Below are 23,665 nucleotides of genomic sequence, written 5' to 3'. Positions count from 1 at the left end.
AATGCAAATTAACTCAATCAAATGATTGCTTATTTTTAAACAAAGAAAATGCATTATGTATGTTTAAAGCCTTAGTAAACTTCAGAGGATGAATGTGTTATGTTTTCTAGAAGCTTCTTTTCTCTTGCAAATTCAGGTGATCTTCTATCATGCTGTTTTCAGCTTATATTCTATGAGACAGACATACTGTTTACAGTTGTCATTTAAAGGTCTCTCCCTTACCCCACCTATGAAAGATTTTCATAGCAGCTTCCAAACTCTTACTGCAGTACTTATAAATACTCATAAGTGACTTTAAACACCCCCACAAAAAAATGAACTTGAAAGTCCGTGGCTTCAGTCCTTGCCTCACAGGCATCAGTGGACGTTTGCACAACTTTGAAAATCGTTTGAAAGCCACCTTTAAAATACTGCCCTCTTCAGGCTTTTGGCTTCACGTCTGAAATTGAGCAATTTTATTAGTTGGCAGCTGTATCTAATTTCAGGCATCTTCAGTAAGGAGGGGTGGGGAAGCCTCCTCAATCCAAAGGAAGATTTACTGTCGTTCTCTAGGAACGAACTCAAACATTTCATCCTTTCCTATTCTGCATTGTATAGATGTGATGGTGAAGCATATGTAGTTCTGAAGTAGAAACAATTCAATTACTGAATTAGACTATAAGCATTATATGTGGTACCTGATGCTGTGTTCCAGCCAGGAAGACTTAGACATACGCCTGGGCTTTGACCTGTGTGCTCAGGAACAGGATTTCATTTGCAAAAGGAAGAAGGTTGTTGCAGCAGCTCTGAAGGACATTCTTCAGTTGGAGGAGGACTTGCAGGATGATGAGGTAGATGACTTCTCCACAGTTGGGTGTCAAAATGTAACATTTCTGTTCAATTTTCACTGTTTCCAGGAGATCGGGAAGTTTCTTATGCAAGCTATAGCTGGCTTTGTTATTCTAGAGGATAAATGAGTACTCGTTGGCAATATCAATTAAAAAAATAACAAAAACAAAAAAACATGTAGCCTTGTTCCTACAGGATCCATCTCTGTATTGAATAGCAGTCCACAGAATGATGCAAAGGTGAGCTAGGTGCTTTCAGGACTGAAGCCAAACCTTTTAGGATTCACAATCATCTCTGCCAGACCTAACCTATTGATTCAGCAGTTCTCCTCACAATTCAAACTGGGCTTTGTATTGTTATGCATTTTGTGCTGGCATCTGGCATCTAGGTTCCTGTTGTGTGAGCAGAGCATGCTGCTTGTCTAACTTTAACATCTGCTGCAGCTAGAGCATACACTTGATAAATGGGAGTGATAGAAGAGTGCCTAAGGCAGGGAAAAATCAGGCTTCTCTTTCTCTTTTTTAGTGATAGCACCAAGACTGCATTGCAAAGCCTGAACTCGCATGCAGAGATGGCAAGTTTTCCTTGTTTTGCCCCAAACTGAGCTCAGCAATTTTTTTCACAGCTGGACCTTTCACACACAAGACATTGCTTTTAAATGCCAGCACCAAACTGACATTTCCTTCCCCTCAGATGCAGAGGCACACATACTTCCCTGCAGAACCCAGAGTCTCCTGATTTGTGAACTCACTCCAGTGCGTGGTGTCTGTCTTTACTGTTAATTGAGCTAATTCATATTTAAAGGTTAAACTTCCCCTAAGACTACCAGACCTTGGATTTCTGTATCATCACAGGAAAAACAGTATTTACAATTCAATTGTATACCTAGTATTTTGTGTGCATACATGGTAGGAAGGGTGAATATGGCTCCTCTTTCCTGTGCTATTGGTTTTACAACAGAGCACTGAAATTTTGATGTCTGAGGTCATGGATTTCATGTCATGTTGCACAAGACAATCACGGAGTGGTTTAGGGTGGTGGGGACCTCTGGAGGCCATCTGGTCCAACCCCTCTACTCAAGCAGGGACACCCAGAGCAGATTGCCCAGCAGCACATGCAGGCATCTTTTGAAGGTCTCCAATGATGGAGACTCCACAATCTCTCTGGGTATCTATGCTCCACCTATGCCCCATTATAAATTCAAGCCTTGCTTGTCCCTGCTGACCAGTGGCATGCAGCATCCTTATTACTTTATCAGTGTTGTAATACTCTCTTTTCTAAGCACTGGCATATATCTCCTTTACCCCACCACCTCATTAAATGCATGTGTTTTGGGATTGAACAGGTACCTTTGGTGGCAATCATGACAACGGGTGGTGGAACCAGAGCTCTGACAGCCATGTACGCTCACCTTCTGAGTGTGCAGGAACTGAATGTCTTGGACTGTGTCTCATACATCACTGGTTTATCTGGCACAACATGGTAAGGCCAACTTTTGCAAAGTTTTCATAGGAGTTTTCTATACATGTTGTCAAGAAGTGATCCAAAGAGTCAGAGTGGCGAGGCGTTAGTTGGAGCCTTGTTAAATATCTAGTGGTTTTCTGCAAAATCAGAAGCCGTCATTGTTCATAATATTTTTGGCCAGTATCAAGAAAGGGCTTTCATTTTACTGCTGTGATATTTTTTTCCTCATTTCCTTCATTGGGTATTTGCTAGCATCTGGAATTAAAGCAGTCCTGATTAAAGATGTGGATGGTACCACACACACGTGTGATTTGTGATGTTTACAAAACCCTTCACAACTTTCCAAAGCTCAGCTTCAGAATTCACACTTTTCCTTCTGTTTCTTTTTTTTTTTTTTTTTTTTAGGACCATGGCAAACTTGTATGAGGATCCTGACTGGTCCCAAAAGGACCTTAAGGAAACACTCAATGATGTCCGAAGACATGTGCTTAAAAATAAGTTCTTTACTTGTTTTGCCCCGGATCGTCTGAAATACTACTTGAAAGAGTTGTGCCAGCGGAAACAGGAAGGACATCAGATAAGTTTCACAGACCTATGGGGACTCATCATTGAAACCATGTTTCATGAAAAGGTACAAGAGAAGTGCTTTTCTCTTCAGATTTGCATACTTAGAGAATACATCAGTGAGGGCAGACTGTAAATCACAGTGTGTCTGAGGTTGGAATGGACCTCTTGGGGTCATCTGTTCCAACGCCTCTGCTTGAGCAGAGTCAGCTATAGAGCAAGTTGCTAAGGACTTTGTCCAGTCAAATTTTGAATGTCTGTGTAGGTGGAGACTCCAAAACACCTTTGGGCAATGCATGCCAGTGTCTGACCACCCTTACAGAAAAGGAAGGGAAAGTTGATTGGTTGGTTGGTTTTCAGGTAAATGCAAAATTATGTGCCTTGACAGCATCATTCTTTGTGTTTGCTGACTGTATTACATAACCTTAATATCACACCTGAAACATATAGGGTAACAATAAAGATAAATAATGGAAAATGAACAACTTTAAAGTGAATTCACATGTAAATATTTAAATGAAAATCCTGCTGTCCTTGTTAAAAAGCACTATGCGGTGTGACAAGGCAAAGAAAAATTGCAAATGAAAATTAAAGAAAGTATCTGAGTCATAAGTGGTATTGCTTCACCTTGTAACCATTTCCACCAAGAGGCAAAATACTGTTTTAGTTAGTATTCATGAATATTTCCTTCCTGTTTATAATTCGAAAACTACTCCCACCATATTATGAATAACCCCAACATATCCAAATTTCAACCACACAGCACAGTGGGACAGACCTTGTAGGGCTGTGGGTTCAGCAAGGACAGTTAGTGTCCCTGCAGTGCCACAGCCCTGACTCCTGGATTGGTATCAGCTGAGGGAAGACCGGTGGCCTTGATGGCACAGTCATCCCTCCAAGGGCTGTTCCAGCAAGGGGAGAACACCTGCAGCTCTTGAAAGGGCCCCTTTCAGGAGGAGCTGAGGTCAGCTCCTTCTCAAGCCTTGGCACTGCTCCCAAACCATCCTGCTTTTTCTACCCTCTCTAATCATGTGAAATGTTCCACAGCAGAAGCAGTAAGGGTCAAGCCATGCTGAACATTAACTCTGACTGAGCTTTGGCTCTGTCAGAGGTCTGAGGAAAAGACGGTTTTCTGGGCTGTAAGGACAGAGGTTACTCCTTCTGAATGAAATAGTCCGTGCCAAGAATGCTTTTCAAATATTTCTAGATTTTTTTTCAGGAATAAATAACATGAATAACAATATTTTCTACCTACTGCTGAAATATCATACTTTTTTCAGCATATGAACTTAAAGTATTCATATCACAAGGACTATTTGTGTGCTGCAGTGCTGAGGCAGAGGAGGGTCAGAGATAGGGATCACAGCATCTCTCTGAATTAAACTGGTGGGGAACATCCTAGTCAGAGTCTGGTATGCTCTTCTTTGTCAGAGCCCAGGCTTAGGTGAGGTGGGAGGCTCTTTGTGTCATCTGACTGTCCTCAGCTATTGTCCTTCTTCAAAACAGGAGGACTGCCATAAGCTCACAGATCAGCAGCAGGCACTAAATCAGGGTCAGAATCCCCTGCCCATCTACCTCGCTCTCAATGTGAAGGATAAAATCAGCGACCAGGACTTTAGAGGTAATAATACTCCTGAATTGCATTTAACTTTTAATCTCAGTAGGGTTCCCTTTAGGACTAGGTAAATAAATCGATTCAATGCACAAATCCTCTAAAGGGCCAATCCACCTAAGAGTCGATTTTTAATAGTTAAATTTTTGAAGGCCTTAGTATATCCATCTGTATACAGGATCAAAACCAGGATGACGGAGGATATTAACATGAAGCTACCTGCTAAGCGTTTCTGTAGAAAGTGTCAGAAATCTAAACTTTGCAGACACGTTTAGATGTAAGGGGACAATTCACTCTTTGTATTCAACACTGTTAAATGAAGAGTAAATAAAATGTCTGTTTCAAAGTGTGGTACTTTGGAAATCAGGATGTCTTAAATTGGCTAGTATCAGGTTTTATTCAACTATTTTGAGCCTATACTGCTGTAATCATTCTGTTGTGTGCTTTTTCATTTCAGAATGGGTAGAATTCACTCCTTATGAGGTAGGGTTCCTGAAATATGGTGCCTTCATTCGTGCAGAAGATTTTGGTAGTGAGTTCTTCATGGGTCATCTGATGAAGAAAATCCCAGAATCCAGAATCTGCTTTTTGGAAGGTGATTTGTCAACCTAGGGAAACATAATGCAATTTATTATAGTCCATCCTGAGCAAATCCCTCTTCTGAAGTGAAGCACTTAGGTTTTTTTTTTTATTATTAAGATGTTAGCAGATAGACTGAAAATACTACCAGTCCTGCTCATATATACCAATAATTTGAATTCTTTACATACACTATGCGTTCATATACTGATACAGAAAGATAGTCCCTTTTTATTTGCCCACAAGGATAATGTAACAAGAAAAGTTTGCTGGAGAATGAAGAAGGTAATGAAGGTCATTATGAATGAAAATGCTTCTAGGTCTTTACTGGTTTTCTTTCTGCAAAATATATTCTATACCACAGGGATCTGGAGCAGTGTATTTTCTTTGAATCTTATGGATGCTTGGTATATATCTGTTCATTCTGAAGACTTCTGGCACAAATGGACCCAAGACAAAATTACCAACATAGGTGGGTTACTTTTATACAATAATGTTGTTTCTCTCTCTCCCTCTCTCTCTCTCTCTCTCTCTCTCTCTCTCTCTTTTTTTTTTTCTCCCCTATGTGCTGCTGTTGTCTCCCTGAATTTTTCAAAGCCGTTGCGGAGTTCCCTCTTCTGGGCTTTTTGTAATCCATATGAAAAAACAGGAGGAAATTCATGCTACTGTGCTAATTACCACACAGTAATTATTTTAGTTGTGTGAGGAAAAGAATCCATGGGATCTGTCACAGGAAAAAAGGGGAAAATGGCCTTCATACGAGCTATTTTCAGAGCACAGGGGTAAAACGGGGGAAAAAATGTCCCTATATAGTAGGAGAGCCTGGAGGCCTCCCCTAGTGATCCACAGGATTACATTTTGTCTCTTTAAACCTGGACTGTGGCATGAAGCTTCACAAAAAGAAAAGAAAGCACTATTCTTGTCTGTCTGGAGTCTACAAAGCACAAAGACAAACTTAAGTACTATTGTAGGTCATTCAAAATGACTCATAAGGATGAGATCTGCAAAACTTGCCACCAAATTAAGAAAGATCTGCAGGGTAGGATTTCAAGGGGAAATGTATAATAGACATACTCTAGAGGGGAAAAAAAAAAAAAAAAAAGAAAAAAAAAGGATGTAAAGGAAGAGGAATGTAGCAAAAATGGTGATTTATTTTATCTTGCACTTGTAAGGGTTGTTTTCTGATTGTTAAAACAAAGAGCTTTTATTTGCTAGTAAGAGACATTGTGTTTATGCCTTTTTTATTTTTGTGGTGGAGAGATTATCTGTAACATGAAGTAGGAAAGGAAGACAGGGTAAATGCAGGATGCAGTAACAGGTAAAATCAAAGAAAAGCAAAGTAATTTATAGTAGAAGAAATTGATTTGTTTACAATACAAACAAGACTTTTACTACTATGGACTGAGAATAAATGATTTTTTTTTCAAACAGCTGAAAACTGTGAGATTTGTGGAAATCATGGTAATGAAAAGAGCAAGAAGTCAAAGTTTTCCCAAACGTGTTAAAGCAGATTATGATTGCATAGATTGACCTCCACAGTGATAGCACATAAAAGAACCGTTATCCTTTCTTTTGCAGATGATGAAACCCTATTCCCTATAAGACCAAATGAGCTGGAGACTCGAGTGGTTTGTCCCACTGGCAGCTTTTCAGACATCTTCCGAGATGTCGTCATGTTACGTCCAGCAGCTTCAGAAATCCCTAACTTCCTAAAGGGCCTCCAGATGAACAACAACTACCTAGAGAGCCAGTTTTCTACGTGGAAAGGTATGGTAACAACATCCTTTTTTTAGGCATATTTTGAACTATCCTTTAAAAATGAAATGATGCTGAAGGGATTATTAAACTGGCTTTTAGTTATGTTCCCATTCTCTGATAATATTTAAAACTGTCACTGAAAAAGGTGAATTTAGTCAGTAGGAGAGGCTTCAAAAATAAGTTCCTAAAAACTTCATGAAGACTAGCAACTGATAGGCCCTGATCAGTCAATCAGCATACATCTGCTGATGTGCCTGCCAGCCAGCCAGCCTACACATTTATGGCATGGTTCTGGTGCCATCGTACGATGTCTCTTGCCCAGACAGTACTCAAGGGGTATTTGATGGAGCCTTGTTTCACATTATCTTCTTACCTGTAAGCAAGATATAACGTTTATAACAGTATTCTCTGTTGCACCGTTAGGAACCTGTACTGGGTCTCGTACCAGATCTTCTGTGTTCCACAAGGAGCTGTGGCTGCCTACCTTAACATCTTTGTGCCTGTTCTCGCAGCATGCCCAGCATCAAACATTTTCAGTATTCAGCCTGTTGAGAGAGTGAGATGTTATTTTAATTTTTCCCCTATTAAAGAATTTCTCATCAATCACACACAAAACTAAGGGATGGAGTTAATTCTGTTCTCCTGACCCTCAAGTTAAACCCTTTTACTTACATGAAAGCAAAAGAAATTGCAAAGTAAATAGTGGAAATAGGACGTCAGATGAGGAATCCAGAAATGACTGTACAGTAGCTATCAGCTATGGGTCGGAAACATACAAAAAGCTAATTCTCCTTTTGGCAATAATTGATTTTCTTCAGCATACACATGCATCTCTTGTATTGAGCTCCTCCCCTCAAAAACTAATCCTTCTTCTCTAGACTGTGAGCTTGACTCTCAGCCCAACCACCTGACAGGAGCAACAGACTACCTCATCTTGATTGATACTGCATTTGCCTTTGCCACCAGTTACCCACCACTTACAAGACCAGAAAGGAAAATGGATGTCATTTTGCATTTCAACTACAGCTCAGGTTCCCAGACAGGGGTGAGCCTTGTATATTCTTCTTTACTGATATCTCTGCTTCATCATTCAGTTCCCAGAATGGCCAATCCTCTACTCATAGAAACTCTTTTTTCAGTATCTGTGCAGCATTAATAAGCTAACATTTTGCCAGGGTCACATGCATTTATTGAGTAGTACTTTATTATCAGTAAGTAGGCATTTAGTAAACTGAATCTGCCCATTTTATAAGTAAAAGTATTCTTGTCGATCTGCAGTCAGTTAGATGTAGAATGGATACAGCTAAACACATTTAAATTTTTAATTATTTCAACTACTGTAACACCTAATCTGAAAAACAGAGAGTGATTCAGACCACCTGCTACTTGGCCTTCCAGAGCTTGGTTTCATATACAATCTACAACACCTAAATTAGGTACATGCCATAATCTACCAGAACTTGGCCCTTACTCCACAAGCAATCCCAGCAAAATTGGGTTTGGACAAATTCAAAGTGTTCCCAGTATGTTCTGATGTGTTTTTTTTGTTTGTTTGTTTTGTTTTGTTTTCCTATTATGGCAAACCAGCCTCTGAAAGAAGCCTCTAAGTACTTTGCAAACCAAGGAATTCCTTTCCCTAGTGAGGTGCCAGATGATCAGGAAACACCAAATCTGAAGGAATGCTACATCCTTGGTGACAAGGAGAGTCCAGAGACCCCTATTGTGATATTTTTCCCTTTAGTAAATGACACCTTCAGAGAATACAAAGCACCTGGTAAGTTTACAGCAATTCATCATATCATCAGAGGCTGTAGGCTTCTATTTTTTCTTTTTTTACTTTACAATATCTGTTGTTCAGACCATCCTGTAAACACTTGCAGATTCAGACTCCCTTTTCTTAGATTTGAACCATATCAGGGGGATTAAAATACATAAATTTTCCTCAACAGTAGAGCAGCAGCTGGGATCAGCCTTGAGCATAAATGCCCCTCTTCAGGTTTGGGTTTTTTGTGTGTGTGGATTTTTTTGATTTTTCATGGGTAGGTTCTAGAGATAAACAGTGAAAAGTATATTCTGTTTATCTGCGATGGCACAAATTAGCAGTGCTATTTCCTCTCAAACCTCTCATCTTTTCCTGTTAGAGAATGCTCTTGGGAATCTGAGGATTTCATTGTTTAAAATCATTTCCAGGCTTACTGTTACACAGATAACCTTGAAAACAAAAGTGTGAACTGGTGAAGCGATGAAAATATAGCACTGAGACATGCAGACAGTTTCTGTTTGCTTCAGTGGGTTCTACTTTGAAACTTAAAAGAGTTTAAAGAGCAACATTGCCGGTCACTTCAAAACAGACAAATCCTAAATTCTGGTACCGTATGCCAGATCTACATACTACCCCTGTTGGTGCCAAAAGTCTCAGTTACTGCTTCTCCAGATGCTAAAATCCCTAATTCATGGTATGAGAACACTTACTTTTTGATCACTTCAAGGCCCCACAGTATACTGAAAACCAAAAGATAGATGGATACCTGAGAGGTTAGTTTCTGCAGTTGCCCTTTGTAGAAAGAATTAGAAAAAGACAAAAGGAGAAAGAACTAAAGCAGGATTATCTCTGTTGAATAACTTCTCTGTAAACTCTGTGAGGGCGTTTACCTCCCCTCTCAGCTCAATAATTAGCAGAACCTAAGGATGTTCCTAACTCTGCTACCTACCTGTATGTCAGATGGTGTGCAGGTGCTATATGGCAACATAAATCATCAGGGAGTCTCAAAAGGGGTTTTAGTAGGTGTGCAGGCGTATGCAAAGACCTGCATGAGATCTGTATACTTATATGCATAAACTTGAAGCAAGCCTGACTGTTTCAGTTGGTGGCTGCAAGCTGAGACTAAATGGAGAGAACAGGTCCTTATCTGGCCATCACACTTCAAGTCTTAGCTGAGCTGAGAAGGGCTTGACATGTCACAGAGTCGCAGAATGTTAGGGATTGGAAGGGACCTTGAAAGATCATAGCAGCTGAGATCAGCTGTTGTTCTGACTTATGGTGACTTATTAAGACGTGAAAAAAATAAGGGAGGAGATGCGCATTTTATATCTTCTGCATCCATAAATTTTTTGAGATTTGTGATCCCCGGATAAGTTGTGGATATTTTTGTCCCAGTACCAACAGCCCACTGCAGAGGTCCCTACAAATACTTGCTCTGTGAGATCTTGCAAATAAAGTTCTGCACTGCATTCTGCATTAGCTTTGGATCTGCTCTCTACTGCTAAGTGAATTAAAATAAGTTAATGGAATTTGTTTTCAAATTATCATATGTGATGGGTCTAGCATTTGAAGAGATGATGCTTGTGAGACTACTTGCCTAATAATTTTGCTTCGGTCAGTGATGTGTGTGTTGATAATGCTGGGATAATGAAATGGGCATGAAAAGTGTCCCTGCCAAAATTCAGTGATTCGGGGACTACTAGGTTCAGTCTCATTTCTAACCTTACATAAGGCTTGTAGTTTTTTTATAGTAGCAGGTAGCTCAAGGAAATTACGGTAAACATTCATGCCATCTGCTTCTGGGTTATATCCAGATAATGGCTCAGTGAAGTCTCTTGAGTTTAGACAAATAGAATTGGTTTTTAGGTCTGTTTTCTGTATCTTTTACAAATTCTTCCCAGTATGCAACAAGAGTCATTGTAGCAGATTGTGCTGTGTTGAAGATAATCGGTAAGGTCATTGAAAAGGGAGAACTGCCTTTGGAAAGTTTGAACCACAGAATTGCACATATTTACAGCAGTAAGGGAACTAATAAGACGTGGAGACAAAGAAGGAACAGAAAGTTGCTTGGAAAGAAACTCTCCTGCAATGAAGTCCTTGCTGCAGTTACCTGCTTTGGGAGAAGGCGAGGAAAGAGGGAAAGAGTAAATGCAATTTTCTTGCCCCCTTGGCTAGAAATGTAAGGTGCTGCAATGTCTGGGAGGTGGCAGCAAGGGGAGGCTGGGGGTGCATCAGCACTGAGGGTGACCTGGGGACCAGGCTGCTGGCTAACCCCAGGGCTGGAGGATGATACAGGGTGGAATGCAGCCTCCCACCCTGTGCTCAAAAGAGGAGCTACTGTATTTGCTCTCCTTGTCCTAGCAATTCCATGAGTACCCAGAACAACCCCTGCTCCTCTCACCACCACCAGCTTCTCCACACCCTGCTGCTAATCAAATATCCCAACAATAAAATACCTCTGAAGTGATCAATAGTGTGTTCATGCCCAAGAAACACCCTGACCCTAATCGCTTTTTTGCTTGTTAACCAAGTCCCTGTTTGTCATTTAGGGGTGAAACGTAGTCCCTCAGAGATGGCAGAGGGTGATGTTGATGTTGCCAATACCTGTGGTCCATACTACATAAACAATCTGAGTTATTCAGAGGAAGATTTTGACAAGCTGGTGAACCTAAGTTACTACAATGTCCAGAATAATAAAGACTTGATTATTCAGGCCTTGCGTACAGCAGTGGAGAGGAAAAAGCAGCAAAGGAAACAACAACTGCTGCAGAAACCACCTGGTGGTGAGGGTATGTGTGTGCCCAAGAGACAGGGATCCCAGCATCTAGCCAACAGCGCAGCCCTAGGGAATATGAAATAAAATATCTACGAGTCCTGTTAATGAAGAAGAAAAATGATAAGGATCTTGATTAGAAAGAGAAAAGCTAAAGAATGCTAAGAATGCTTTGTTTGTCATCAGAAACGCTAGAGCCTGTCTGCCAGTGAAGGAAATAAACACAGAAAGCAGAGCTTTTCCTTAATAAATTAATGTGCTTCCCGCGTTGACAACTCCAGGACAGTGGCTAGGTGAAGCTGCGCCATGCTCTTAATTGCAGAAGTGACCTTTCAGGCCAAGGCTGAAATCTGTGGACAAGAGATTGTGAGGAAGTTGATGCTGGCAGTGTTTGTGTTCTACCTGTGCTATAAAAAGAGAGGATTGTAAGTCCAGAATTGTAACAGAAAACAAAATCCATTGTTTCAAAGTGAAAACCAAGAAGATGGCTATTTGTAAGCTAAGGATTCTTTATGTGAATGTAAATAAATATTAAACTTTATATAATAAAATACTTTTTTTTTTTTTTTTTGGAGTCAGAGTTAACGGAAATAAACGTTTGGTGTTTTTGCAGCAAATATATGTTAGAGCAATTTCTTTTAGGAGTTTCTTCCTGTACCAGAAAGATGACTTGAACAACATGCAAACTTAGCACATAGCTGCTGAAAAAGTACTGAAGAAGAAATAACACTTGCTCCAGACCTAGATGTGAAGTTTCCCAGGATCCTGGGATCATTTGAGTTTAAGGATCATTTAAGGACCATCTCTACAGCGACTGACTAATTTATTTCAATAGACCAGATGTGTTACTGATATACATTGAAGATTTAAAAGTTTAAACTTTTTTGAGACATTACGTTTGAAAAGACATGAGAAACATAGGCACAGCTGATCTAAAATTGTATTCTTAATGTTATCCAAATGTGATTTTTTTTAACTTGTTGCAGAGTAATCCAGTGGAAGTAAGCAGACTATTAACTTTCAGCTTTCTTTGATGGTTTGGTTGTCCTATTAACATGGCTTCATTCATATGAGCAGTCTGTTTTCCTGAAGCAGATATAGCAGGTCTAATACCTTTTAGATAAGGAGCTGGAACCTCATCTGAACTCTGTGAAGTGCTCATCCACCTGTGGGAAGTGGGAATCAGGCTCTCCTGGAGCACAGAGTAAGACTTTATTCTGTGGGAGAGAGTCCAAGAACTTTAATTTATCTGCAAAACAAAATATAAGCCATTTATAAGCCTCTCCATTATATTATGCAGGAATAGATTTGAGAGGAATATGCAGAATGGGAGAAAGAGAGGAAGAGTTCATTTGATTATTGAGCAAAACAGATAGAGTATCTCTGATGGGTGGGTGACAGGCACGAGATTCTAATTGCCTAAGTTCAGTGTTGCTCTGTTCTCAATGCTGAACACAATTGCAGTGCTGTGCTTTGACAGATGGAATCCCAGGCCTCTGTTTATTCTTTTTCTAATGTAAGTTTAACTGCTATTCAATGTTATTGAATTATTTATTCAATGTTATTGATTGACATGTACCTACCAGCCTGCAGCCCCTTGGTATGTTTCCTATAGTCTTTCCTGATCATCTGTTCTGCTGTCGTTTATTTTAGCAAGAGATCCTGTTGTGGGTTGAAAATGGAAGTCTTAGAAATCCCTCTGCCCTCAAAGTCTTCCCCAGGTGGTGCACAGAAATGTAACCCTTCTGTCTCCCACTTAGGTCAGTGCACAATTACCTCTCAAAGTGTGCTGCAGGAGCCTGCACAGCTCCTGTATGGGCTCTGTGCCAGGGTTTTCCTCCTATGGAAACCAAGGAGTGAAGGTGGCAGTCATGCTGATGCGTGCTGGCTTTCATCGCAATATTGGACTGGACGTAGCCAAAGGGCACAGCCAGACCTGGGAATCTGGAAGCACTCCCAGTTACCCATATACAGTTGGAGCTTTATTGTCTGAAGGGCAAATTCTCTCGCTGACAGCAGGAAGCATCTAGGCAGGAAGTCTGAAGACAAGCAGAGCTAGATGTGTGAGTGCAAACACCTCCTGGCTCTTCCTGCAGCTTTCCAGCTGCCACGAAAGGGTCATAGAGAACAATGGACACTTTGCCCCATTTCAAAAAGTATACAGCGGGACTGAAATAATAATTCATGGCTCTGAGTTCCCTATATTCAACAAGAATATAGAGGAGAATGACAAGGGTAAACAAAGGGGTAATTATCTCTCTTTTAAAACAGGACCGAAGGGGAAAAAGCAAAACTGGTAAGCCACAGACTCCAAGTTAACAATGTAAAGTAGTCCTTCACACACCATGTCAGTATGCTATAGACTGTATATTTTGTCTCTGGATATTGCTGTTGATAAATGTTTATGTGGGTTCAAAAAAAAAAAAATTTTTTTTTTTAATTGTGCATTCACTGGGCAATTTTAAGGGCTAAAAAAATACAGGGGCTCTGCATCTGCCTCAGCCCTGCACTGAATCACCAGTTCGCAGAGGCTGGGAGGATAGCCTGAGAAAGTATTGCAACACTCTTGTCCTTTTTCTGTGATGCTCTCCCATCACCAAATGCTGTCTGTTATAAAAGACTAGTGAGTAGGTGGCCTGACCCCAGACCTAGGTTCTCCACAGCTCAAATATTTTTGAAAAAAATAATAAACACTCTGGAGTATTCAGAACTGCTGAAAACGTGGTGACACAAGACTGGTTTAAGAGAAATTACTACACCATGTTAGCAACACACAATATTGCTCCCAGCCACAAACCATTTGAAGAGGGAAATCACCCTCTGTCCAGAAATACTGAGAAAACAGACAAAAAAAAAAAAAAAAAAGCAGTTAATAGAAGCCTGAATGTATCAATGAATTCAATCCTTCATGTGAACGCAAGTGTCCTGGCATCTACCATTTCAGTTCATCTTATGGAAACCAAAAGGTTACTTGTAATGATGTCAGCTGAAAGAGACCTGAGGTAACAGGGGGAAGATGGAAGTGCACTGATAGCAATTACATTTAGCAACCTAGGGGGAAAAGTCATAAAAATGAGAGGAATACAAAACCAAACTAGAAAAAAAGGGTATTTCAAGAAATGAGGAAGCTGGCCAACATACCCTACACAAAGTGGTATAAAATCTTTAGACTCAGCATGGAAATTGCAACAAAGCATTGCAAAACACATGCACAGCCCTAAATAAAATGTGAAGCAAGGAGCCAAGAAAAGGCAGGGTGGCTGAGCTCAGGGCTGAGCAGTATTAAAGCCTAACCTCTCTTCTTTGAGGAACAGTGTGGGGAGGAAGCAGACAGGGAAAGGGCACATCTAAACCTGCTGGTGCATTTACAAAAGAGCAAGAGCACATAGAGAGAAGCTAATATTCATGATGGAAATTAGAAGGAAGGGAGGTAAATAGCTAAAAATGTGACTTAGGAGGCGTCCAGCAAAAACGGGTTGAGATTGTAAGGATATTGCAAAAGATGCAATGAGGTAAGACTGCGACACAAAAGTTGTATTTCCAACAGTGTGTTTACACGGAGACTCAGCAATTATTTTTTTTTATTTTTTTTTTAACTGGGAGACCAAGCTTTTATTTTTTAGGTAGAGAGGGAACATTAATTTTACTAATGTAAAATTGATGAACTAATACAATGAATGTACTAGTGCAAGTCACTAATATAAAAAATGAATTTATGTAAAATGAAAAACTAACAGTGTCTGAGCAAGCATGCTATCACATTCTGTTAAAATCTATTGCAAAATTGATGGAAAAGGTGCTCCACCCTTCAGGCTACGCATATTACCAAGGGTAAAACTAATGGCCAGATACATTACGCACGTCCCCCAGCCAACTATGAGCGCTATAGGAGGAATTTCCCCTGCGTTTAAAATAGCTGCCGAGCGCAGTGCTCGCCCCGCAGCCCTCCCGGGGCCGTCAGCACCCAAACTCGCCAAGCATGCGGGCGGCTCCGCCTTGCGCTCCCGGGGACCCTGCTGAACCCTGCGGGGAAGAGGGGCGGCAGGTATAATAAATAAATAAAAAAATAAGAGGCGGCTTTGGGACCAAGCTGTTTCTGAAAAATAATAATAAATAAGTAATAAAAAAAATAATAACGAGAAAATAAAAGATACCGAGATACCTCCACTTCAAATAAATAAATGAAAAAAAATATATTTTATTATTGGAGGGGATGGAATAGCAAGCTGGGAGCCCCTTGGTGGACGTCTCTGCTTGCAGGTGGTGTGGGTTGCGGCCACCCCCCCGCGGCACCGGCACCGCCCCGCCGGCGGGGCAGGGCCGTGGACGGGGAGGAGCGGGGCTCGGCACGGCTCAGTACGGCTGGGCTCGGGTCGGTTTGGCTCAGCACGGCACGGAGCTGGCAGCAGCGGGATGTTCAGCTGGCTGGGCAAGCAGGGCGGCGGCCGGGAGCGCGGTGGCGGAGGCGGCGACGTGGTGCAGACGGTGACCGGGGGGCTGCGGGACCTCTACCTCCGCAAGCTGCTGCCGCTGGAGGAGCACTACCGCTTCCATGACTTCCACTCGCCCGCCCTGGAGGAGGCCGATTTCGAGAACAAGCCCATGGTGCTGCTGGTGGGGCAGTACAGCACCGGCAAGACCACCTTCATCCGGTAGGTGGCGGACCCCCGGGGGTGCCCCCCCACACGCACACCCGGCGATGGGTGCAGCTGCACCCCGGGGTGCCTGAGGGGCTGTGCTGAGGATGGGGGCGGCTTCTGGGGCTGAGTTTCAGCTGCTGTATATTGCTCTTACTTCCTGCTTCAGACCCTTCTCTCGATTTCATGTTCTGCCGGGAAAGCGTAACCTCGCTGTCTTACTTCCTGTTAACTTTGTATTATTTTTTTCTTTCTAAATTATTTCAGGGGAAAAGGGGCTACTGTCATCACCGGCCGTGCAACCTTATGTCCGCCCCTTCTTTCCTTAAAGAAATTTAATACTTAGGTTGCATGTAGGAACAGGAGAAACACAACAGCGTTCATGCTGTGTCCTTAGAGATCTCTTCTCCCCTCACGCTCCTGTTCAATTGTGTTGAAGAGGAAACATCACTAACTGTAAATTGTACAAATGTTACATTTCTAGTTCTGTAGGTTCCTGGCTGCCTTGCTATGGCACTTCTCCTTTTCCAGTGCAGAGGATTCCCTTCCTCACACCCCATCAAGGAGCAGTGTTTCCCTTTACTCACCTTTTCAGGTGTTTGCAGAGCCTGTCACGTTTCGTGCCTGCTTCGCAGCCAGCTGGCCGCAGGCTTGAGGTTCACCTTGCTTCTTTGCTGGTGGTTTCTGACTTCTGCTAATATGCCAGATGGGCTTGCTCAGAGCAGTGTGCTAAAAATAGACATAGGGCTGTAATTAAGAGAAACTTGGTTTCGGGATCCCCATTGGTAGCTGAAAGGAAGTATGTGTTTGTGGGGTGGGTGGTTTGAATCTTTTTCATGTTTCTCAACCCGTGCTGACTGATTCATTTTCTTCTTTACTTGTATTCAAATTCTAGCAGCCCTGGTAGGCTGGGTGTATTTCCAGGTAAGTGATCTTACCTGGGTTAGGGACAAAGGAAGGCGAGGGCATGGGTAATGTGGGACAGAGTGGTCCGGAACAGAGATGTCCCAGAACCTGTTCTGCCTGTCAGATGACTTGCTGTGTCATTTGCAGTTTATAGGAAAATTTTTTCCCCTCTGGTTTGCCTTGGATGAGAAATCACATTCTTGATTTATGGATGTTTGATGTTCTGTCCTTTGCAGCTGCCCATATTTGACTGAACGTAGCTCAGTATTGCACTCAGGAGCACTAATAGGCCTTGCACGGCTTCACAAGTACTTTGGGTGCTGTTGCTTTGTGTGTAACTTGTTACCTCTTTAATTGTAAAATACAGAATAATAGGACTGATCGACACTAATGGATGGTCTGCAAGAAGAAAGAAATATCATTCATTACAACTATTTCCCACCTTTTCAGTGTTATTTCCCAGGGAAGTGAGACTTCAGTGGTCTCTGCTGGGAGTGAATATCGGGACGCATTTTGAACCCTCTGGTGAACATCAACTAAATTTGACTGATATAAACGTTAAAGATATCTTATGCTTTTTATTGAAATATCTGACTGAATGGAGGAAGCAACTTCTACTGTGATGTGCCCTCCTTTTCACCCAGACACCCCAGTTTACATAGATCGCAGTGTGGTATAATCCCTTACTAGGTATTGGAGAATTTGGGAATTCACAGGAATTGACCATTGAGACCCTGTCTGTAATAAAAGAGTTGATATTGCTTCTAAAGAAACACAGTCACCATTAACACCTTCCCCAGGGAAGCCAGATAAACATTCATTACATCAAGGTTTGCTGTAGGTAATAACTGTAGATAATCGTTGGCTGCATCAGCATGAGAAAACTCTCCATTCAACATGGACAGCAACTTATGCCAACGGTGTAAAGGTTATGTCACAGTGACTGATATTCAAAATCCAGTTCAGAGGAAAGGGGAAAAAAAAGGCAATGAAATGAGAAGTGAAATTGAGTATGTAAAATAAAGTGAAGACTTATAAAAGAAGAAATACTGTAGTGGCCAGGTCAGCTACAAATTAATTTCCTCCATTGTAGGCTGATTTCCCATGTGTTTTTTTGTTTGTTTTGGTTTGTTTGTTTGTTTGTTTTTTAAAAAGCATACTCTCTCAAGATTGCTATAATTCATGGTTTATAACTGATAGGTTTTTCTAGAAGATAGTTAGACTATATCTTCTTTTCCTTTTTTTTTTTTTTCTTTCCAGTAGCCTTTTGGCAAGGAAACATTATTTTAAACCTTAATCAAAACTGCTTTTTGTTTCATGCTTCTTCATTTCATAGTCAGGAGGACACACTAAATCTATTTTTGTGTTTACTATCATGTTTATATGTGAACCTACAAATCTGTTTAGCTGATGAGTATTTATTTGAGATTAACTTTTTGAGGCTACCTAGCACGAGATAATTTGATTTAGAATTTACCGTGAGAACTTCACATTTTCATAGCTCTGACACATCCACATCCACCCAGTTCCTTCCACTTAGTCTTCATGGAAAACACTGATCTAGTAATGACTGAATGCCCTGAGGGATTAGGATAGAAAAATAAACACTTCCAGGTTTCTGTCAGCCTTTCTGGTTTTTCACTCGGTGCTGTTGTTACTGGTTGCTCCCTGAACAATGCAGTGGAACTGGCCAGTTTTGCTGTCTAAGACGTAGTGCGCTGATGCTGTTTCATTTAAGTATTTAACAATGCCAACAACTCAAATATATTGAGGCCCAAATGGCAATACTTATGATTGTTTTTTTAATAGGGTGGGAGGATGGGTGAGAGCCAAGTGCTTATCTTACATGTAAGCTGCTTGGCATTGTACCTGCGCAGCTTCTGTAATACTCCCAACTTCTCATGGCTGCTTTAGAGGAAGAAGTGGTGAAAGGAGGGGCAGGAGAAGAGAACTGCAGTGTATCAGAGACAGGATCATCAGTGCACATTTATAATCACCACATTCTTTATTCTACAAGTGTAAGAGACTAAGTGATGAGTTTTTGGCTTGTTTGTTTTTTGTTGTTTTTTTTTATTATTATTATTTTAACATATCAAGATGAGGAAAAACAGAAGTGAATTCCTCAGCTCGCTAGATCGTGCTTTTACTTTGTTCAGAGGTATTACTCAGAGGTTAAAACAGTAAACTTCCTTCTATTTAACTCAGCTGGAGCTGAGTTTTGTGAAAGCTCCCTTTTATATCTGTAATATCTAGAGCCTGCTAATGGTGTGCAATCAGTTGTATGGCAAGAATGGGCCACATCATTTTTTTTGTCAGCTCTTTCTTAATTTCTTTGGGTTTGTAGAACTTCTTTGTTACTAGCACTGTGTATAACTCTTATTCAAGGTATTTGGAACAGAATTATTGCATTATAGCAAACATCTTCTGTTAGTTTTGTAACGTTTAAAAAAAAAGTAAGGAGGATTTGTGGTAGCACGTAGTGTGGAGGTGGACAGCCTTAGGAAAGGAGACTTAGCTTGTCTCTCCATACAGAATCACACAGAATCACAGAATTTCTAGGTTGGAAGAGACCTCAAGATCATCGAGTCCAACCTCTGACCTAACACTAACAGTCCCCACTAAACCATATCCCTAAGCTCTACAGCTAAACGTCTTTTAAAGACCTCCAGGGATGGTGACTCCACCACTTCCCTGGGCAGCCCGTTCCAATGTCTAACAACCCTTTTGGTAAATAAGTTCTTCCTAACATCCAACCTAAACTCCCCTGGCGCAACTTTAGCCCATTTCCCCTCATCCTGTCACCAGGCACGTGGGAGAACAGACCAACCCCCACCTCCCTACAGCCTCCTTTAAGATACCTGTAGAGAGCAATAAGGTCGCCCCTGAGCCTCCTTTTCTCCAGGCTGAATACATCACATTGCATCCTTGCCCAGTGCTGGTCAGTCCACCTAGGCTGTGTTAGTGTGTTAGTATGGCTTAACTGAAGCATGCAGGCTTCAGATGATTATCAGTATCCGCAACTGTGAGTAATCTTTGTAAACCAGTTTCCTGTAGTTGGGCTATAGGACTGGCAAAGGGATGTAGATGACTGTTTGCTAGCAAAGCAGAAAGTTTATAGCCCAGGTAAAAATAAAGGGTGAAGAGCAAGTCCCTTGAGTCAACAGGATGTCTGCTGTTTGATCTAGACTGTCTTCGGGACAAATGCTATTTTTAAGCATTCTTCCTGTGAATCTTTTTGAACTCCCTCTCCGCTGAAAATTCCTGAGAAGGGCATGTGGTCACAGATGCTAAAAATCCAGGTAGCTTTCTGTGCTAATATAACACTACAAAAACATTTGCAGTTTTTCAATTTACAGAAGGCTGGTCTTCCCTTTTATGTGGCTAAGTGAAACCAATATTTTCATAACAAGAGGAAGTGTGATATAGCTTGTACAACCAGCACTCAAGATCTGGGGTATCTTTTTGGCTGTTCTGGTTCTTGACATGTGACTGAGCGGGTGTCTTAATGGAAAATACCTGCCTTACCCCAAGTGCTTGCAGTCTCTGAATAGCTGCAGCAGGCCCAGCACTCTGGCTCTTGGGTGGGACTCAGTATTTGGAAGGAGCTCTTGCCTTCCTGCATTGTTATCTCTGAAAGCCTGGCTTTTAAAGCTGCATCTGTGAAGTTAACTTGGAAGTATCATTGCAAGTCAGTAGCGCTTTATTCAAATTTGTTCTATGTCTATCATTTGAATTTGCAGGTAATATGAATTTGCATTGTTCAAGTTCTGAGCTGAAAATACAATGTTGAGAATCCTTAAGGGTGCTTGATACTTTGAACTCCTTGTAAACTCTCCAAGTGTTGCATGCGGCCATTAGATCATTTTTTTTAGTCGTATAAAAGGAAACTGCCATTGAAGTTCCATCACCAATGCATGCCAGGTTCATGAGCTTTTCTGATGGGTAGCAGTGATACTGTGGATACTTTGTAGAATGTATTTTGCAGGAAGAGCAGCCTGGAAGTCCTCTCAAGCCAATGAAAACTTAAGAAACTTAAACAATGGTAGAACAGTTATAGTACTGTTAGATTAAGGTCCAGAACAAACCTATTACTTAAAGGCCAGTGTTAATCTAGACATGCTCAAAACTGTGACTGGTGCTGTCATTGGATGTGGGACCAGCACTGACAATTTACACTTAGTATTTCAAGGTGATAATTTTTAAGATGGTACTGTTGAGAATGAGGACAGTAGTACTCATACGTTCACATTAAAACTAAGCAGGATTGTTTGGTCCTGTTTGTTAAAAGTGGAAAATGTGAGAGTGTAGGCCTGGGCTTGGCTGATAGGCTTGTGGCTTCTCTTGCTTCTCATTTGCCATCCAGGAAGGTATGCAGGTAGGCTTTAAGTACGTATTCTGTTTCCAGTAAGTTCTAGCATTTAAATATGTGCATCCTTCATCTGAGATCTTGCCAGTCAAGACTTGCTGTATCAGACTTGGCCCAATGGGCATGTGCAGTCTGTGTCTCAGCAGATTGCTCGGGGGGGGGTGCATGATGGCTTCTGTTTGTACAACACCTCCTGATTTGGTGCATGTGGGATGTATGTTACCTTTAGCTATGGAGTTCTGTGGGTCTAACTTGTTTTACCCTGTGTATCAGAAAGTAATTGTTAACTAAAATAAATAAAACTGAATAAAAGCACCTTTTCCTCAGTCTCAAATAGAAGTAACTGTATTGTCTCCTAACTGTATTATCTCTGCTGTAGAAAGGTGAGTTCAAGATAGTAAAAAAGAGGATGTTGCAACTGAGTTCATTGAATGGTTATGTCTGTCAGCAAGCTGATGTTGCTCATGTGCTGTGTTTCAGACCACTCCCTTTCAGTGCTAGCAGCACTTGTGTGGGATTGCAAACATGGACAAAAAACAGCAGTGTCTTGTAGCGTAACCTACAGCACTGTGATCATTGGTAGAAGCATCCATTTGAGTGGCTCAGGTGTTGCAGGTGAGGGAATACTTTGCACCATATTTTTGTAAAGTGACTGACTTGATTCTTGTATCTAGCTGTTGTGAAAAACTGGCATTCCCCCCCACCCCCCTTTTTTTTCCCTAGCTAATAGAAACAGTAATAGAAACAGTGAAATGCAGAGAAAATTTTATGATTCTAGTGTGTGGGTGTCCTTGGGAATTTTCAAGGGCATTGGAGTTATTTACTTTTCTCCTAGCTCTCCGTCATACAGTCTCTTACTTTACATATTCTCTGTCTCTAGATACCTGCTTGAACAAGACTTCCCAGGCATGCGGATTGGTCCAGAGCCTACCACAGATTCTTTTATTGCTGTGATGTATGGAGAGTCAGAAGGAAGTGTTCCTGGAAATGCCCTGGTTGTTGATCCTAAGAAGCCATTCCGCAAACTCAGCCGTTTTGGAAATGCTTTCCTGAACAGGTAAGATCTGGTTGGTTGCTGTCTTTTGATTTTAGGTCTGAATTTCTAACTGATACCACCTTCAAACATCAGTGCTGTTTACTAAGTCTTTTCTGCTGTATTCATATTGAACAGCATGAAATAAGTATTCAAGTAAAAGCAGAAGCAGTGACAGTTCAAGTGAATTAAAAAAAAAAAAAAAAAAAAAAGGCAGTATGAAGTTGCATTAGCGTACAGCTGACTTTTTTTTTTTTAAGGCATTATGCTTGCTGGAACTCAAGATCAGTTTGGGCACAAGTTTCTCTACTCAATAAAACTAATATGGAAGTACCGTTGTTTAAAACCTACAATCCAAAATAAAAAATATATTTCCTTTGGTGCTGTCCTGTTCCTCTGCACTAGTCCCTTATACACCAGAGGTTTTCGAGTAGCTCTTCAAAATTGTGAATTGCAGAGAGATGTAAAAAGGCCTGAAAGAATGGAGAATATTTGAATATGGCTTTTGAAGGGAAAAAAAAATATATTCAAGCTGTTAAGTGCTTCGTTTTGGTCATTTTCAAGCAGTCCAGTAAAAAGTTTGAAAACCAGATGGTTTTCAAGCAGTGCAGTAGACCAGGATGATTGTTTCTGGATACCTGCTGTGTATTTGCAAAAACAGGCAGAGTTGTTAAGGAGCTGTTGAACATTGCGGTAAGTAGCTTAACGTGCAGTTGGAAATACTTATTTCCATTTTGAAGTTATTAATAACTTTGGCATTGTGTGAGCAATCATCTTGTTTTCTTCCTGTATTTGATGGTGATTTGAGATGGAGGCCTGCTTTTGCTAGCCAATTAATCTAAATTGGTTCTCTTAACAATAAGTTTTCCTGTTTGACTGATAAGCACTGACATATGTGTTAAAAGTTCATCATGTATGGTCTTATCTCTTGCTGTGCGTATCCACAGAAGAAAGTTTATGTTTATAGCTTCTTATGGCTGGCTTGGCTACCAGTTTGCTGAGACATAATGTACTGTGGGAAGCTGCAGTCAGGTCCTACTTTAATACTTCTGGGGCCCCCTTCCTGTGAGGTGTATTAGCTAAGTTCGGTCTTCCAGATCACTATTCTTTCTTACCCCACCATTGTATCCTAGGCTATCTATGAAAACAGCTAACATAATTATCCTGTAAATAGTATTTTTCCATAACAAACAAGTACTTACACTGAACATGTAATAATCCTATCTGTTTGGTTTGGATGTAAGAGCTACATAATGATTTTTTAAATGATTTCTCAATCCTAATGTTTTGTTTTATGAATAAACCTAAGGTAGTACTTTCACATGGCTATGGACACTTAACAAAGCCAAATGTCCTTTTCATCTAAATGTAACATGAGAGAAG

General features: G+C 41.0%; 2 protein-coding genes and 1 long non-coding RNA gene across 7 annotated transcripts in view; 2 read left to right on the top strand and 1 right to left on the bottom strand.

Moving 5' to 3' along the window:
* Window positions 1-12,474, top strand: part of LOC137857448 (cytosolic phospholipase A2 epsilon-like) — a 34,822-nt gene extending 22,348 nt beyond the window's left edge. For all 4 annotated transcript variants that reach the window (XM_068683944.1, XM_068683945.1, XM_068683947.1 and 1 more), the window contains 10 exons: window positions 695-830; window positions 2,174-2,310; window positions 2,698-2,923; window positions 4,363-4,477; window positions 4,926-5,063; window positions 5,412-5,519; window positions 6,626-6,814; window positions 7,684-7,850; window positions 8,393-8,579; window positions 11,117-12,474. In XM_068683944.1, coding sequence (XP_068540045.1) covers window positions 695-830; window positions 2,174-2,310; window positions 2,698-2,923; window positions 4,363-4,477; window positions 4,926-5,063; window positions 5,412-5,519; window positions 6,626-6,814; window positions 7,684-7,850; window positions 8,393-8,579; window positions 11,117-11,427 — 1,714 coding nt within the window. In that variant the 3' untranslated portion in view covers window positions 11,428-12,474. The remainder of the gene's footprint in view (window positions 1-694; window positions 831-2,173; window positions 2,311-2,697; window positions 2,924-4,362; window positions 4,478-4,925; window positions 5,064-5,411; window positions 5,520-6,625; window positions 6,815-7,683; window positions 7,851-8,392; window positions 8,580-11,116) is intronic.
* On the bottom strand, window positions 4,939-16,688 carry LOC137857450 (uncharacterized). 2 transcript variants are annotated; one of them, XR_011097091.1, is made up of 4 exons: window positions 16,565-16,688; window positions 12,454-12,589; window positions 7,290-7,350; window positions 4,939-5,076 (listed from the first exon to the last, which is right to left on the bottom strand). It is a non-coding gene; the product is annotated as an uncharacterized lncRNA (long non-coding RNA). The 2 variants fall into 2 exon arrangements; XR_011097092.1 differs by lacking the exon at window positions 12,454-12,589.
* The window catches only part of EHD4 (EH domain containing 4), a 27,167-nt gene continuing 19,066 nt past the window's right edge, over window positions 15,565-23,665 (top strand). Inside the window, exons 1-2 of the mRNA XM_068683948.1 lie at window positions 15,565-15,992; window positions 22,130-22,306. Of these exons, the coding sequence (XP_068540049.1) occupies window positions 15,754-15,992; window positions 22,130-22,306 (416 nt within the window). The 5' untranslated portion in view covers window positions 15,565-15,753. The remainder of the gene's footprint in view (window positions 15,993-22,129; window positions 22,307-23,665) is intronic.

Source organism: Anas acuta, chromosome 5 (assembly GCF_963932015.1).
Source record: "Anas acuta chromosome 5, bAnaAcu1.1, whole genome shotgun sequence".
Lineage (NCBI taxonomy): Eukaryota > Metazoa > Chordata > Aves > Anseriformes > Anatidae > Anas > Anas acuta.
Note: the sequence above shows the minus strand (reverse complement) of the source record. Positions and strands in the feature narration are given on the sequence as shown.